Here is an 18288-nt window from a genome sequence, read left to right as displayed (position 1 = left end):
TCATATCTATATTCTCTTTTTCTTTTTGCTTTCTAGGGGTGAAGATATCTTTAGGGAATCTTGAAAAGAAAATTTTTGGGTTAATTGTCAAGTCCTGTATCATTTGTCCAGTCTCTGCATAAAAGGAAAGTTCAGGGCTTGTTTCAAGTCCTTGTTTGAGTATTCTGTCAGGCTGGATCTTCTCAACTAGTCCTCTCGAAATTGTTCTGATCAGTTTGTAGTCCAAAGTCGATTTTTCCATGGTGTTAATCGGCTTAATGGCTTTATCATAGTCCATGTGGAATCATCGTTGTAGGATCCTGTCATCTTTTTGAAGATTTCAAAGTCACTGTTAGGCGTGGTCATGGTTTCATGCAGACTTTTTTTTTTTTTTTTTTTTTTTTTTGTGCCTCCTCTGTGGTTTGAAGCAATCATAGTCTGATAAATGTCTGTCTCTCGGAACCATGAATATTCTTCCCTAGAACAGAAAATCTTCACAACAATTTCTCCCCACCATTTGTCTTGCCAAACTTTTCCAAACTGACCTTTGCCGATGCTTTCTTGTAACACGATGGTCCTGGCAATTCTTCTCTGAACCAGCAGCAGTAAACCCTTCATTCCAGGTAGCAGCATCACCGCAGTCACCAACATGATGAGAAGGAGCTGGCAACGTGGAGCAGTAGCCACTGCTTCCATGGTCCCACCACTGTTTGTGGCTCAGTCCGGGCCAAAGCTTCTCCCAAACCTCCTAGGCTGGCTCAAACTCGGGATCCTCCTGCCTCTGTCTCCTTCAGCAAATCCTACCGGCGTGTGCCACCACAACCGGCTGAGTATAGCTTGGGCCTGAGCTGGGGCTCACAAGGCTACAGGCAAACAGCTTTTTCATGAATTCATAACACAAACGTTGGGCGCCAGATGTAGCATGAATCTTAAAAGTTCTTATAAAATAAAATCAAACCTGAGGCGAGTTATTGGGGTCCATGCTGGTAGATCAGAGAGACAGAACTGGCCACAGCTATCTCACCTTGCCATTTCCTCAGCTGGTCCTGTTTCCTTAGACTGGAGGCCTCTGAGTCCTCATCCGGAATGGGTCTCAGCTGAATTACTGCTCAAAAGCCTGAATGCTTAACCAGCCAAAATCTTCTAGCCAAATGCTTCTAGTTTCTGGTCCTCACGCCTTATATATCTTTCTACTTTCTACCACCACTCCCTGGGATTAAAGGCTGGCTTTCTGGGATTAAAGGCGTGTCACCATGCTTGGCTGTTTCCAATGTGGCCTTGAACTCACAGAGATCCAGAGGGATTTCTATCTCTGGAATGCTAGGATTAAAGGTGTGAGTGCCACCATTTTCTAGCATTTGTATCTAGTGGCTGTCTGTTCTCTGACCCCAGATAAATTTATTAGAATACACAATATTTTGGAGAACACAATACCATCACACTCTATAGACCAGGTTTACAGCAAAATGTTAGAGGAAACTTATGTTCAATATACATTTTCAAGCAACTTCTCTCTTGCTTCAAAACCCCATCTCCTGCTGTCTTAATGGGTCTCTGAGTCAACGCGAGAGCTGGGGTGATGCTGAGTGGAAGTGACTGGACTAAAAGATTACCTGACCCAACTTGAACCAATCATAGGATTTCTTAAAAAAAAAAAAAAAAAAAAAAAACAAAAAAAAACTTGGAAAACACTGACTCTAAGCCATGGGTGCAACTAAGAAATGAAGAACATCACCAAGACATTACTGAGCTCCCTTTATTTCATGTACTTATGGAAACAAAGAAAACAAGAAACCACAGTCATAGAGACATCTCACTTTCTTACTCCTGGTATGCGTTTCCTTCTGAAGCCTTGCCACATGCCTTAGCTCGAAGCATTGAGATACCTCAGTTTTCTTCCAATAACTACCCCTTAAGTTCAAACTGGCTGAAGTTAACTTCTTTTACAGACCATAAAAAGAACTAGAACCTTCTTCTTCTTTTTTTTAATTAGTTTTTTTAATTAATTTATTTTTTAAATTACACTCATGATATTCATTAATTACACTCATGATATTAATCACATTTGTGGTATTCATAGATTACATTCACAGTATTAATTCAATTTTATATATATATATTTTTTTAAATTTTAAATGCCGAATGTCATTCCTTGAAGTGAGGAGGAGATCTTAAATACAGGCTTACAGCACAATGGGAGGACCCTGGAGGGCAGAAGTTCCCTACTAATGTTTTACAATCTTGCATCTAAGCTGTTAACGCCTATTATTCAGGATACACAGACAAGGAACTTCCCTTAAGCATTCAGGAGGGTGGAACCTGGCAGGGAATTAGCATAGGGAGGATATCAAGGTCAAGGGCCTCAAGCAAGGCAACAGTTACCCAAAACGGGGCCAGGGCTCTACAGGTCCCCGTTTTATTAAAAAATGAGCTTCTGACTTGGGTTGCGTGGGACGTCAGCAGGTCACCTTACCCGTCATGGAGACACCTGCCCAGGCCACACAGATGCTCTGTCTTAGGTTGGTGAGTGCCCCCCAGGAATTACCCATCTCTGAATACTCATTATCATACAGGCTCAATCATGTGTGAGCTGCATAGTTAGTTAATTGCTGCCAAGGATCTCAAAGTGGCACTGGGCTTGCAATCTGTGTTAGAACCTTCTTCATGCTACTCTACACACAACTTTTAATCAAGCCACGTCCAAAGGTACATGGCTGAATTCCAGCCTTAAGGAAGCAAAGTCAGGCAAAACTAGGAAACTATGAGACCCCAGCCCCCACCGAAGGAGGAGGAAGAGGAGAAAGAGGAGGAGAAAGAGAAGAAAAAGGAGGAGGAAGAAGAGAGGGAGGAAGGCAAGCAGACAGCCTGCCTGGCTGTAAAAATCAGCTTAGGAAAACAAGAACACTGCCAGGAAGTGGTGGCACTCACCTTTAATCCTGGCACTAAGGAGGCCAGTCTGGTCTACAGAGTGAGTTCTAGGACAGCCAGCGTTACACAGTGAAACCCTGTCTCAATGCACCCCCCCCCCCCAAATAGAGAAAGCAAAGAAAAAACACAACATTTTTTCTGTGATTTTTTCCTCTTATCTTAAAAGCAATTTTTTGCCAGGTGTTGGAGGTGCACTCCTTTAGTCCCAGCACTCAGGAAGCAAAGGCAGGCACAACTCTGCATTCCAGGCCAGTCTGGTCTACAGAGTGAATTCTACGACAGCCAGAGCTACACAGAGAAACCCTGTCTCAAAAAACAACAACAAAAAGCAATTTTTAAAAACCTGGGTTATGAAAGATATAAATCTAATTGTTTTTCTAGTTCTAATTCTGTCGTGAATCTTTTGGTTTTGGTGGTAGCTAAGTGCATAAAATACATTTAGTACTCAGGGTAAAATTTAGTATAAAGCTCCATATTTTTCCATTCCAAATATCTATTCTAAATATAGACGCTCACAGAGTTGTACAAACGTGGGGTCTGGTTAATTTGGGTGTGGTAAATTTTTATTTATTTGCAAATATTTTTATAACAAATTTATAAAATTTAAAATAAGTCTAAGTAGGGTCATGGATAGTAAGTTCTCTAGGTTTGGTATTTTATCAAATCTTCAAGGAGGCCTAGAAAGATGACCAATAGATAGGTTGTATTTTTCAACAAGTTTTTGTTTTACATTATAATTTTCAGTATGTTTAATACAGAAGCTGAAACAGTTCAGACAACTAAACTAACACAGTAATTTCATGTAGGAAGTCTGATCAGAATCTCATTTTTCTTTACATCTACCATTTCTCAAGCTCATCCTATTTGTATTTTTACTTTTAAAGATCTGGATCTTTGACTCTGAAGTACTTTGGACTCTTCAGCTGGAAGCCAGAACCTACTTTGCATGAAATGAAAATAAAGATAAGTTACAAAACCGTTATCTTTAAGCATTACATTGTGGCCTATTAACTTTTTGTTTTTAAAGTTATTTATCCTTTTGATTCTTATAACTGGCAGTTACTAAACAGACATGCCGTAAGAACACCTTCCTAAAATCACTACCCTAACACTAGGCAAACCAAAGTTTGATTTTCCCCCCTGGACTCTCGACTGACAGTCACTGACCTGTTGGTGACTCCTCCCCAGCACTGCAGAGAACATCTACAATAGGAGCTGAAGAAGGTGAAGCCACACAGAAATAACAAAGGGGTGAGGGAGAGTAAAACAAGTCCCGATGATAGCTGCTTCCTTGAATTCATTCCTGTCCTTCCAGGTTAAAAAGCCAAGGCATGGAATTTTGCATTTCAACTTGTTGAAACTGGCTTGTCAACATGTGGAAACAAAGGCTCTATTCAACTAAGCCAGAGATGACAGCATCAGCATGAGTGCCAGGCCTCGAGACTGGCAGGAACTGCAGGGAGCACTGTGTGAGAAGGGTTCTGAGATCCCCCTGAAGAAAACTACTACGACCTAGCGACAGTCTCTTCCACGATACACATGTCACATACCTGTCGGCCCTTGACTGAGTCTCTGGAAATGACACCAGCACAAGAAGCCCAGGAAGCCAAGGAGAACGGAGAAAACTTCCATCAGGGCCAGCCTAGTGTCACCAGGAGACTGTCTACACAGTGACAGACACCCAGTGCGACCGTCTCAGCTCCTAACCCCAAAACGCTATCAAAAATGCCAATCAAAGCTAAGAACGGTAGAGCACACTGATGATAATCTTAAAGGCCCCACTGCAGAGGTTGAAACAGAACTGCCAGCATAAAACTTTAATGTTCCAATTAGTCTCTGAGTTAATGTTTGAAGAACACTTCGAGACGATTTTTTGGATTCTTTCATTTTTACATACTACTCTGCAGAGATCACCTGTGACTTAAGGGAAAGTATTGCTTATAAGTGAAGGTTAAGAGTTCAGCTCATTTTTTGGAGTATTTTTAGATGATTGTAGATACACATATAGTTATAAAAAGTAAAATAGGAAGGTCTTGGTACACCTTGCCCAATTTCTGACAATGATAACATTTGGAAAACTACAGTTTGACATAACTAGAATATAAAGATAAAGATCTCTTCTCTACTTAGATATCTCACCATTCTCATTCTATCTTTAACAAGGTCTGTCCTGATTTTTTCCAAATGGCCTTGGAATCAAGAATTCTGGAATTGAAGCTAGGCAGTGGTGACACACGCCTTTAATCCTAGCACTCAGGAGGCAGAGGCAGGCAGATTCTCCGTGAATCTGAGGCCAGCCTGTTCTACAAATAAGTTCAGGACAGCCAGGGCTGTTAGACATTTGTCATATATTAACTTAGGCATATCTTTAGCTTCTTACTTCAACTATAAAACTGAAATCTAGTACCCCACTTCAGAGACCAAAGTATGTCTGCAAAGTGACTATAACAGTACAGGGCACAGAATCTAGTGTTCACTAAGCAGTAAGTGTAATTACTTAAGTGTCCACATAATGAAGATTTTTCTAAAAGTAAACTCACCCACTTCAGTCTAATCTTATTCATCATTCTATTTATAAACTATTTATAAATAAAACCATTTTCAGCACACTACTTATAAACATAGACATAAAAGATGGACAAGTAGGGCATGTTTTCACAAATACACAAAAAGGAGAAGTATGAAGTTTAGGGACATTTTTGATTAAAGGAGTAATATATAACCTGGCTCTTTAAGAGGGCATTTACTTCTCACATGAACAGAAAGATGTGAGGCAGGAACGATGTGGAATGTATTACTCTCTAGAGGAGGGATATAAACACAACTAAGGCAGCAAAAGAAAAAGAAAGACGTGCAGGAACCGGCAAGCAGGTCAAGTTGGCCACAACGAAGGTACTGGATCACACACACCAAATCCTCAAGGGCTTTGAATCTAAGCACAGATTTTAACATATTTTGTGTATAACAAAAATTCAAACATTTATGAGTAGCTTAACTGTAAGTTCTTAATTGCACAATCAAACACACACATGCTATGTTTTAAAGGGACCTGATAAGAAATATCTATTGAACCAGTGTAAGAAAACTACAAATTAATCAGGCAGATAGAAAAAAACCAGAAAGGTCTGAGGGAGAAATACCAATATAATTCAATTAGTAACATTTAAAAATTAATGAGATTTGAGAAAAAGAAACTTTAGATGACTCAGGCTGCAAATCTTGCTTTTATGATATACTGAAAAAAACGGACTCTCAAACTTTTTTATTGTTTACTTATTTTTCTGAATTCCATACCACAGTTTAATTAAGTTGACTGAATTATTTTTACCTACATTCAATATCATAACATGCTCAATAAAAGCAAACTATGGGACCAGGCATATGGCGCACACCCTCATCCCTGCACCTGGGAAGCAGAGGCATTTGCCGAGACAGTGGATCTCTGAGTTGGAGGCCGACCTGGTCACCATAATGTTCCAGGACAGCTAGAGCTACATAAGAGAGAGCTCCGGTCTCAAAAAAACCAAAACAAATAAAAATTAAAACACAAAATACACCTTTAAAAAAAGTAGAATGTGGAAGTCAGCCATGGTAGCGCACGCCTTTCATCCCAGCACTTAGGAGGCAGAGGTAGGAGGATCTCTTGAGTTTAAGGCCAGCACAGTCTACATACTGAGTTCCAGACAACAGGGTCACATAAGACCCTATCTTTCAAAAAGAAAAAAGAAATAAATAAAAGTGGAATTTAGAATCTAGGGTCATTTATTCACAGAATCTGAAAGCAAGACTCGCACATCCATTCATTCATTCATTGGTGTATTCTTAATGCTTAGCACAGTTAGTACTCAATAAAAACATCCTAGAAATGTAAGTGAATGAGAAAAGAAAAGCCATTACACTTTAAGAAAGGCCTAGATTGGCCTCAGTGCTGAAGGGTCAGCATTTCCTCTCAATCTTTCTTTATTAAACAGGCCTTTTGTTTCAGTAGCTAACTCTCCTTTCAGAAATCCAAACAAACTGGAAACAGTTTCATTTAGTAAAAGTTATCTAACCATTTTAAGTATTCAAGTCATTAACTAATAAAAGCTGTAACAAAAGCCTTAACTTAGAGGCTGGAGAGGTGGCTCAGTGGTTTTAGAGCACTGGCTGCTCTTGCCGAGGCCCTGCCTTCAATTCCCAGCACCACATGGTGGTTCACCCTCATCTACAGGGCTAACTTCAGAGATCCGAGACCCTCTTCTAGCCTCCTCCAGCACCAGGCATGCAACCAGTACACAGAGAGACATGTAGACAAAACACTCATCAACACAAAACAAACGGGTGTGACCCATTTTTAAGACTGACTCCATTTTACAGTTTAAAAATGCTGTTCAGGGTAGATATGTGACATAGTTACAATTAAACAATAACAATAATAAGGCAAATATTTGTTCTCTTGCAGTTTATCATCTTACCAGGTCTTTCTTTCCCTGTGCCTTTTGACTCAGCAAATTTTTGTATCAAACTTTCAATTGTAGTATTAGCCATATTATTTATAAATTCTTCGTGAACCTATTAAAAAAACAAAGTTTTTTTTTCTTTTTCTTTTTTTTAACTAACATTGTTACTTTACAAGCAATTTAAAACGTTACACCAGATATATTTCCCTCCCATGTTGGTTCCTAACTACGTTGGCGGATTTCTAGAGATCAACTTCTGCGTACCTTCTCCACTAAGACATTACCTTGTAGGCAGTTAAGTACTGCTACTTTTGATTATTTTAGAGACAAAAATTTTTTTTCTTCCTTTTTTTGGTTTTTCAAGATAGGGTTTCTCTGTAGCAGTCCCAGCTGTCTGGAACTCTCTTTGTAGACCAGGCTGGCCTTGAACTCACAGAGATCTGCCTGCCTCTGCCTTCTGAGTGCAGCCACCTGGGACTAGCCACCATTGCCTGGCTAATGTTTACATTTTAAATAGCAAGGGGAAAGAGTCTCCTCTCTCTCCTTATTTCAATATACCCCAGATTATCATTAAATGCATTCTGAACACTTTCACATTTAAATTTTCTGATTACTGAAGTTGCTGTTCTAAACTTAAAATAGTAAAACTTGAAAAGAGAAATACTCAGAAGTTGGTAACATCCAATTTTAATGAAGAGGACTATATAGTTAATTCTTAGAAGTATATAACTATTTAAAATAACCAGTTGTTTAATATATATTAACAATATGGTTAAATACATAGTAATACTGATAAATATACTTATATAGTAACTATATAATTATATAGTACTTAGTTACTTTAAAACAATTTAAATAGGGGCTAGAGAGATGGCTTAGTGGTTGTTCTTCCAGAGGACCCAGGTCCCCATCACCCACTGAAGAGGCTCACAAACACCAGTAGCTCCACTTCCAGAGGAAGCTGATGCTTCTAAACTCCAAGCACCTTCAGTCATTTGTACATACCCACACACAAATAAAATAAATAAATAAATCTTTAAAAAAAGTAGTAAATTTCAGCCAGGCCCTGGTGGCACATGCCTTTAATCCCAGTATTTGGGAAGCAGAGGTAGGCGGATCTCTGTGAGTTGGAGGACAGCCTGGGCTAAAGGACAGCCAAGGCTACACAGAGAAACCCTGTCTTAAAAAACCAAATGATGACAATAATAACAACAACAGTAAATTATGCTTGGTGGGGCTGGAGAGATGGCTCAGCCGTTAAAGGCTAGGCTCACAACCAAAAAAAATTATGCTTGGTGATCAATAAGACAATACATTTAAATACATATTCTTCATCTGAAATAATTCAGTATCATATGTATGATTTCCAAACAATGTGATAAAAGAATAAAGAGCTATAAATGAACATAAAAATTTCATAAACCACTTCAACATAAAGCAAAAAATTTACCTGGCCTATTTGTAAATGAATTTCCTTTATAGCATTTGACAAGGATCCTATAATTTCCTTTATGTGAATGAGATGAGTTTCTTCAATATCTTGAAATTTCTGGGTTAGAAATATAAAAGTTTTGGTTATAAAATATACATATATACATACAAATATATACTCTGGAATTAAGAAAAGTTTTAGAAACTGTTTTAACATAGACAACTAAATAAATAAATTAGCACTATGTTTAAAATGCTTCTAGATAAATGGACCTAATAAAGTTAGTGTTTTTGCTATCCCATTATCTTAAGGCAAATATAAACTTTTTCAGAGTCTGAAGCTATAACAAGTTAACCTCTACAATCAGGATTTTAAAACATTAGGAGATCCAGAAGATAAGAGTATTACAAAAGCCAGAGAGACTTTCCAAAACTAAAAACTGACGCTAGCAGAGCAAAGCTTTCCAGTTGATTCAGAAGTTTACCATCTTGTCAAAGATTCCCAACATACCTGTCTAACTTTCCAAAAGTTAACAGTCTGATCAAAGCAACTTGGGGAAGCCTGAGTGACTTGTCTTAGCAGTTCTCCACAGAAGGTGGGAATGCACTGAGTCAGCTGGGGTCAGGAAATGGGGCTCTCGAAAGGAAACTTTCTAGTTACAGTAACATCTTTTACTGCTAGCTCCTGTTTTGCAAAACTCATGATCAAAAACCCTGAGAAATACTGAAATAAAGGAACCTGCCTCACTTTGCTTACCCCAGCATTTTCTAAATTTCTTTAACCTCACAACTTTAGTGTTTTTCTCCTTCCCTAAAATACAGGTGCCAGTTCTAGTGTGTGTGTGTGTGTGTGTGTGTGTGTGTGTGTGTGTGTGTGTGTGTGTGTGTGTATAAAATTCCAATTCCAATTCTTTTCTCTGGTTAAGCACACACAGTTCTTGCAGAGAGCCCAAGTTCAATTCGCAGCACCCAAGTCAGATGGCTCATAGCAGCGTATAACTCCAGCTCCAGAGGATCTGAGACCCTCCATGTACACACATAAATAAAAATAAATCTTTAAAGAAGAGAGACTTAGGAAACATCCAATAGGAGGATGAGTCTTCTAAGTTCATAATCGAAAAAATGGTCCAGGGGCTGGAGAAACGGCGCAGCACTGCTTGAGTGTCCTCTGGCTGCTCTTGCAGAAGACCTGGATTCAGTTTCCAGCACCCACATATACTTCCCAACCATCCCTAACTCCAGATCTGATCTTCCTTCTGACCTCTGCAGGCGCCACATATGACAACACAGTACACATACACAGATGCAGGCAAAACACTCACAAAAAATGAGTACAGCTAATAAAAAAAAATTTTTTTAAATGGTCTTCAGCTTAAATGTCAACAATTTACTAACAAAACTTTTTCTCAAAAACAAATAGAATCAAATATAGTAAAGCTGACATATGTATGTGTGTGTGTGTGTGTGTGTGTGTGTGTATGCCGGGCGGTGGTGGCGCACGCCTTTAATCCCAGCACTCGGGAGGCAGAGGCAGGCGGATCTCTGTGAGTTCGAGGCCAGCCTGGTCTACAGAGTGAGCTCCAGGAAAGGCGCAAAGCTACACAGAGAAACCCTGTCTCGAAAAACCAAAAAAAAAAAATGTGTGTGTGTGTGTGTGTGTGTGTATGTATGCATGTATGTGTGTATGTATGCATGTATGTATGTATGCATGTATGTATATCCAGGCCTCACTCGTGTGTGTCAAGCACTTCATCACTAAGCCATCTCCCCAGCCCAATGAATGAACTTTCTTGAACTAATTAGATAAATTTCCCCCCTTCTAATGCTCACATTTACCATTACATTTAAAAAGCATAATCTCGTCAGCTACCAAAGATAGACAAAAGGAACATATTGCTCAGAATCCACTTCTACAGAGAGTAATCTCACTGCATCTGAGTAAACAAAATTTCATAATATGTTTCTAATTTTTAAAAAGTCCCATTAACTAACTGGAAAAAAGGCAAGAACGTAAAGCACAATTACATTTTAAACTGACTTTAAAAACAAAAGCTACACATATTAACAGGGTACTATGTATTGTTTTAATACATGTGTGTATTTCATAATGTTTAAATCAGGATAAACCTATCTCCTCAAACATTATCAAGTCTCTATGATATAAACTTGAACACAACAGACTTCTTGCCCTATCTAACACTAACTTGGTACTCACTGATCAACTTCTCCTCCTCCCCATCTCCAGGCCTCTGACAGCTACCATTCTACTCTCAGAGGAGTTAAAATTTCAACCGTTCTTACTCTCTACCCAAATGAAAAAACTCAAACCACACACACTTCGAGTAAGTACTAACCATGCAGCTCACAACCACCTGTAACATCAGCTTCAGGGGATCTCAAACCCTCTTCTGGCTTCCTCCAGACACCTACACAGAGCGCACACTCACCAAACGTACATACATACATATACACAAATAAAAATAGGTTTCCTTAGAAAAAAAGGAAATGGTAGGAATCTGTTTTAGTGGTCCATGGCTGCTTACAGCTACTACAGCAGCTGGAAGGCTAAAGCCAAAAGGTCGTTGGAGCCAATTTGGGCTATCCACGGAAATCCTGTCTGAAAACAGAACAGGAACTGGACAGATGGCTCAGCGCTTAAAAGCATGGACTGCTCTTGCAGAGGACTCGATGACTTACAACTGCCTCTAACCCAGCTTCAGGGGACCCAATGCCCTCTTCTGGCCTCTGTGGGCATACATTACATAATTTTAAAAAAATAAATCTTATTTAAAAAAAAAATACTAGGCAGTTTTGTTGCATGCACACAAGTGCACATCACATGAGCTATCAGAAAGAGAAAGACACAGAAAAATATTAAGAGGAAATATATACACTAGCAAGGATTATTTAAATCAGGATAAACATATCTCTCTCTTCACTTCTGTTCAAGTAAATCAATATTCATTTGCAAATGGCAGAGTAAATAATTAAAATGCTACTTTGAAGAAAATGCAGTGAGAAAGAAGAAAAGGATAAGGAAATAGAAAGATGGATGCTGGAAATTCCGCCCCCCCCCCCAGTTTTTTGGTTTTTTTTTTTTTGTTTTTTTTTTTTTTCAGACATGGTTTTTCTGTGTAGCCCTGGTTGTCCTGGAATTCAATCTGTAGACCAGGTTAGACTTGAACTCACAAGAGATCCGCCTGTCTCTGCCTCTCAAGTACTGGGATTAAAGGTGTGCGCCACCACCCCCCTGCTGAAGAATACTTTTAAAATAATAACATTAAAATATTTGTAAAGCTGGATGTGTTGGCATACACTATTAATCCTAGCACTTGGGAGGCAGAGGCAGGTGGATTTCTGTGAGCTCAATGACAACCTGGACTACACAGTGAGTTCCAAGTGAGCCTGGGGTGCACAGTGAGATCCTACTCAGGGGGAAAAATGTAATGTCGAAACCAGGCATGATGGCTCCTGCCTGTAATTCCAGCACTCAAAGACTAAGGCAAGAACTCAAGCTGGAGGCCAGCTTGGCCCATACAGAACCGAAAAACAAACAACCTGTATGAGTGTGTGTGTGTGTGTGTGTGTGTGTTTATAAAATTACAGGTCTGAGTTGGATCCTGGACAACACAAGTAGCATGAGATGCCACTCCATTGAGCTGTTCTCGGCCCTGCACAAACATAAATTTTTTTAAAAATTTAGGAGGTCAAGAGATGTCTCAGCAGTTAAGAGCACTGGCTGCTATTCCAGAGGACCCATGTTCAATTCTCAGCACCCACATGGAGGGAGGCTCACAACTGTCTGTAACTCCAGTCCCAGGGGGTATGATGCCCTCTTCTGGTCTATACATGCAAAACTCCCATATTTAATTTAAAGTTAAGTAGCATCAATAAAAATACTGAACAGCAAATTCTAATTCCTATTTTAATTTAAATGATTAACTGTTATTAGCAGAAATGAAAAATTAACAGTAAAATTTTTTTAAATTGGTTTTTCAAGATAGGTTTTTCTGTGTAACACTTCTGGCTGTCCTGGAACTCGTTCTGTAGCCCAGGCTGACCTCAAACTCAGAGATCTGCCTGCCTCTGCCTCCCAAGTGCTGGGGTTAAAGGTGTGGGCCACCGCCACATGGCTAAATACATGTGCTTAATGATTTAGAAGTCAAAACAGCATTTGCTGCAGTCTTTAATAATCTTCTTTGCAACAGAAATTTCACTACTTTAGAGAACCTCATTAACACAACCAAAGGCTTCTGTGGAAGCATCATCCTTCCCACGCCACACAACTGACAGCCATTCTGCAGTGACACAGCACACCCCAGTTTTCTTTGACTCTGGCCTTTACATGGGTCTCAGTTTCTCTTCCTCTATCAAGTTCTCAATGATCGTGCAAATCAAACATGAAGTCATCGTGGCTTTGGGACCTCACACTATTTTATAGAGGCTCAGATTACAATTTCCTACCCGAAATCTTTGGGACCAGCTTTGTTTTAAAATTCAAATTTTTTGGATTTTTAAAATAAAGATATGTGGTAGTATAAAAATGATATATTTTATGCTACTACCAGCACAATCTGATGCTTATTAATATTTCTAAAGAAAGCATGTACATTCAGTCTAAGGTAATTAAAATTATAAACAACTTCACATAGATTCAGGTCAAGTTTTGCTGTCAAAAGAGTTATAATAAAAACAATTTTGAGTTTCCAGGACTTTGAGGATTCAAAACTGTGCCTCTGACAATGAAACATTACATCCAGTGCTGTAAGAGCACCTGCTATCTCAAAATCAGCATACTCTCTATCTGCAATCTGACCTGTTCTCCACATGTCAACCAAGTGCTTTAGGAAGCCTCCCCATTCCTCTTTATCCACCACTTGAAAAGTCAAACTTTCTCCCTGAGAATTTCTCTCCCGCCCTAATCCCTGAGACTTTCACAGCATTTGCAACTCTCCTCAAAATGGACCACAAGACCCTGACCCTTCTCACCTGACTATTATACTGACTTCCAAACTGGACTACTCACTGCTCTGGGGCTAGAAAAGTACATTCTTCAACAAACTGCCAGAACTCATTTTTACAATACAGATCCAATCAAGTTACAACAAAACTTAGGTGGCTGGCGCTGTTCTTAGAACAGCTAGTAATTGGTACAGCCTAGTCTTCACCTACTTTTTAATCCTCATTCAACTAGTTCCTTTTGATTTTTCTCAGTTTTACGTTTACTTTCTAGAATACAGCATCTATCTTATAGTCATGGCCCCAAAGCCTAGGACACTTCTACCCTACCCCTGGACTCATTTTCAGGTCTCGGTTTTTCTTTATGTCTGTGGTTTACATTTATGTATTGATCGGGCTCCAGGGACTGAACACTGGATGTGAGGCTCGGCAGGCGTGCCTTTACTTGCTGAGCCATCTTGCCAGTCCCAAGTCTCAACTTTGTTTGTTTTTAAATTTTATTTGTTTGTTTGTTTGTTTTGATTTGATTTTTGAGACAGGGTTTCTCTGTGTAGTTTTAGTGCCTGTCCTGGATCTCACTCTGTAGCCCAGGCTGGCCTCGAACTCACTGAGATCCTCCTGGCTCTGTGTGGGAGCCCGTTCTCGGGTTCCTCGTGGCTTTACCCAGCAGGTCCAAATAGAGGATGATCAGGACCACAGGCCTGAGTGCAGGTGTCTGAGATGGTCTGCACTTGGCTGTGCTGGGGGAGGAGGTCTTTTGCTCCACCCCTTGGCGTCTCTATAAAAACCCTGGACCAGAGACAGTCCGGGCCCGTTGGAATAGGTTCCAGGCCCTCTCGAGGCTATCCTTTATTTTCTATCTGTTTATCTCCGCAAGATTCTCCGCTATAAATCCTTCTATCTAATATTTCCTGCTGCTCGCACTCAAGAAAACTCTGGGAAGCTGTGGGGGTGGTGGGTAAATGCCCCACAGCTCTGCCTCCCGAGTGCTGGGATTAAAGGGGTGTGCCACCAATGCCCGGCCCAAATTTCAATTTTAAATGTCACTTCCAAAAGAAGTCTCCCAACCTCCTGATTTAAATTAAGTCATTCCTGTTATTCCCTCTCCTGGACCCCTAGTCCTTCCCTTTATAACATTTATAAAAATGTGCTATTTTATAAGCATGTACTTCATGTCTGCCTCCATCCTCTGCTGTCACCTGACTACAGTCCATCTAGCAGAGCCTTGGCATACTAGGTAAACATGGATGTGGGTGCCTGCATGCATGCATGCAAAAAAGCACACTTCCTGGCTTGTGAAATTTCCTCAAGTGAGGAGACAAAAAAAAAAAAACTAGCAATCAAAGTTCCAGATTTATCAAGACTTCTTTCTTTCATCTAACACATGCCCACCAAAAGAGAAAAACTATTTTAACTGCTGAGAAAATAAGAATAAACTGCTGGGCGGTGGTGGCACACACCTTTCATCCCAGCACTCGGGAGGCAGAGGGAGGCCAATCTGGTCTACAAAGTGAGTTCCAGGACAGTCAGGGCTGTTATAAAGAGAAACCCTGTCTTGAAAAACCAAACAAACAAAGTATCTGATCTTTGTCCTCACATAATTTACATTTCAGTAGGAAAAGACACAACAATGAATGGGAGTGAAGGAGCCCCTCAAAATGATGACTAAAACGTTCCAAAAGTCTCCTCATTAGCCTCAGGCCCAGAGATGCAGCACGCCATGAGGAACATGCGGCATGATATAGGGTAAGCCGCTGCTGTGATCTGTGGGTCCTCTGCTATCTACTAGGTAAAATTAAATTCCTCAGGTTGTAAATGGTGCTAGATGCTAAGAACAAAAAACAAGAGTGGCAGTAGAAATGTTGTTAGGTAGGATTCATCAAGTGCACCTCCCTTAAGATAAGCCTTCAACTAGGGCTGAAAGAACACCAAATTACATGCAATCGATCCCGAGTTAAAAGAGCACAAACACTGGCATTGTCTATCTTCCTCCACTCCCATCCGAGCCCTGCGACAACAGCCTTTTCCATGGTTTTGTTTACTGCTGTATCCTCATTACTGAGCATCCTCCAGTACTCTGCTAACGCAGAAGTACATCAGGAACTCCAAACTCAAGCCAGACAGCCAGCACTGTCTTCACCATCTACCAATGCCTTCCTTTTCCTCAATCATCTTTAAACAGCTCCTATTTATTTGAATAAACCTTTATCACGCTGTTACAGTCTGAACGGGAAATGTCCATCCCAGGCTCATGTGTTTCAAAACTTGGTCCCCAGCCGGTTGAACTGTTTTGAGAGCATGGAATCCTTTGGATAAATGTGCCTAGCTGGTAGATATAAAAGATAGGGCCAGGGCTTGAGGAGTCTAGGCTGGTTCCACTTCTAGACCAAACTTTCTGCTTCCTGATCCTCTAAGATGTAAGAAAATAGACTCCTATTCTAAATGTAAACCATGAGCTCAGGTAAATCCAGGCCTTTCTCGGATGTTTGATCACAGTAATGTGAAAAGTAACTGTATAACAAGCATCAGCACTCTGGCATGCTGGCCCTCAATCGCCCAAACAAGATGCCAATATAAATTACTACAACACTGAAATGGTTCATTTAAATTTTTCTAATAGTAAAAAAATTAAACAGAAACATTCTATTATTTAATCAATGTATACAAATATAAGCATTCTGTCTTCAACTTAAAGCCTTAAAAATACCAACCTGAGCTGTTTCTGTCATCTTCTGCTCAAAATCAGCTTTTGTTAATGCATACTTTTCCACATAGAGTTTATAAGTATCTGTAGCTTTCTTAGATTTAACAGCTGCCTGTAACAAAACAAACGTAGTTTTAAGAGATGCATTTAATTTAATTTTATGTGTATGAGTGTCTATGTTCACATATATCTGTGAACAACGTGCATTTCTAGTGCATTTCCGAGGGGAGGGCAGAAGACATCAGATCTCCTAGAACCACCAGAGCTACAGAAGGCTGCGAGCTACCATATGAGTGCTGGGAACCAGACCTGGGTCCTCTGCAAGAACACCCACCAGTGCTCTTAACTGCTCAGCCATCTTTCTAGGCCACCCCTCAAAATCATATGAAACTGAGGTTAACTATTTTTCTTTCTTAATGTAAGGTAATATGAAGTAACAAGTTAAAAGTACATTTTGATTTTTTTGTTTTTGTTTTTCAAGACAGGGTTTCTCTGTGTAGCTTTGCGCCTTTCCTAGAACTCGCTTCGTAGACCAGGCTGGCTCGAACTCACAGAAATTCGCCTGCCTCTGCCTCCCGAGTGCTGGGATTAAAGGTGTGTGCCACCACCGCCCGCTTCAAAGTACATTTTCAGAGTCTGGTATGATACACAACAAAGTTTAATCCTTTAGTACCTGCCTTAGTTGCTTTCTTTTTGTTATGGGCAGACAATAACTCAGGAATTAAACATGGACTCTTCTTTCTGTCTAATGGAATATAGTTCAAAATATTCAAACATGTCCACTTTATAGCCCAAGGCAAGACTGTATAACCATAAGCAACAGTTGTGAGAAACTTCTTGACAATGTAAAAAAGTGCACCATCAGAAGGCACCTGATACACTTTTCTACAATGGTACACTTCTCCCATTAATGCATACATATTCCATTTAATGTCTGATTAAAGACTAATAAACCAAACTCAAAATCAGAAAGACTGATTTGTCATGATGGTTCTCAGTTTCTAGGATGTTCCAATAAACCAATAAATTTATCTTTAATTTTTATCTATTTTTCAGTATCTATTTTCAAGATCTAAAACCCACTATGGTAATAATCTAGTTTTAATTTTATCAGTTACTTAATTGAACTTAATTTTATCAGTTACTTAATGAAAATATTAAATATTAATGAGAGGAACATGAATAAGTTATGTAGGACATCTTTTCCTCAAGGACTTTGCAAAATAACCTACACATGAATAGAAATCAGAAAGTGACAAGACCACAGAAATCAATATAAACCTCAAGTGAGACACATTCTAGGGGAAAGATATCCTAATCAGATCTGCACTGGTTAGACACACAGCTACAGACAGTCTTGACTGCTGTAGACAATGGTATGTGGGCAATAGGCGCAGCAGGCCAAGGCAGAGTCTAGGAGTAGCAGCCAGCCTAAAGGTGGCAGGGAAAAGAAGAAATACCTAGTATCTAAAGGCTGATCAATTCGGACATAAGAAGAGGGTTGTAGAGCTCAAAGATGAAGGACAAACTGTAGGGTTTCAATATAGAAACATCTCCACATTCTTGATGAGAAAACAGATCATCTGATGAGCAACAAATAGTAGGCTGTGCTAGGGAAGCCTATCCTTGATAAGAACAAAGTAAGTTTCATCAAACTACAGTGTGAGGACATGTCCGGTAATAAGACTAGATGATTAAAAATACTGCTAAGAGGTCTAAAGTGATGCTAAGAGCCAAGTAAAAGCTTTATAACAGGACATTTGTGCAGGGCCAGTCAGCACCAATATGTAATTATCTTTAGCTGTGTTTCCAAGACAAGAACTAGAAATAGAAAAACTAGCTTTGCTG

General features: G+C 39.7%; 1 protein-coding gene across 1 annotated transcript in view; it reads right to left on the bottom strand.

The window, feature by feature from the left end:
- Positions 1 to 18288, bottom strand: part of Fcho2 (FCH and mu domain containing endocytic adaptor 2) — a 106009-nt gene that overhangs the window by 53280 nt on the left and 34441 nt on the right. Inside the window, 3 exon segments of the mRNA XM_037209479.1 lie at positions 7362 to 7458; positions 8797 to 8895; positions 16448 to 16552. Of these exon segments, the coding sequence (XP_037065374.1) occupies positions 7362 to 7458; positions 8797 to 8895; positions 16448 to 16552 (301 nt within the window).

The sequence above is a fragment of the Peromyscus leucopus genome, chromosome 11 (genome assembly GCF_004664715.2).
Source record: "Peromyscus leucopus breed LL Stock chromosome 11, UCI_PerLeu_2.1, whole genome shotgun sequence".
NCBI classification, from domain to species: domain Eukaryota; kingdom Metazoa; phylum Chordata; class Mammalia; order Rodentia; family Cricetidae; genus Peromyscus; species Peromyscus leucopus.
This window is presented reverse-complemented; position numbering and strand designations above follow the sequence as displayed.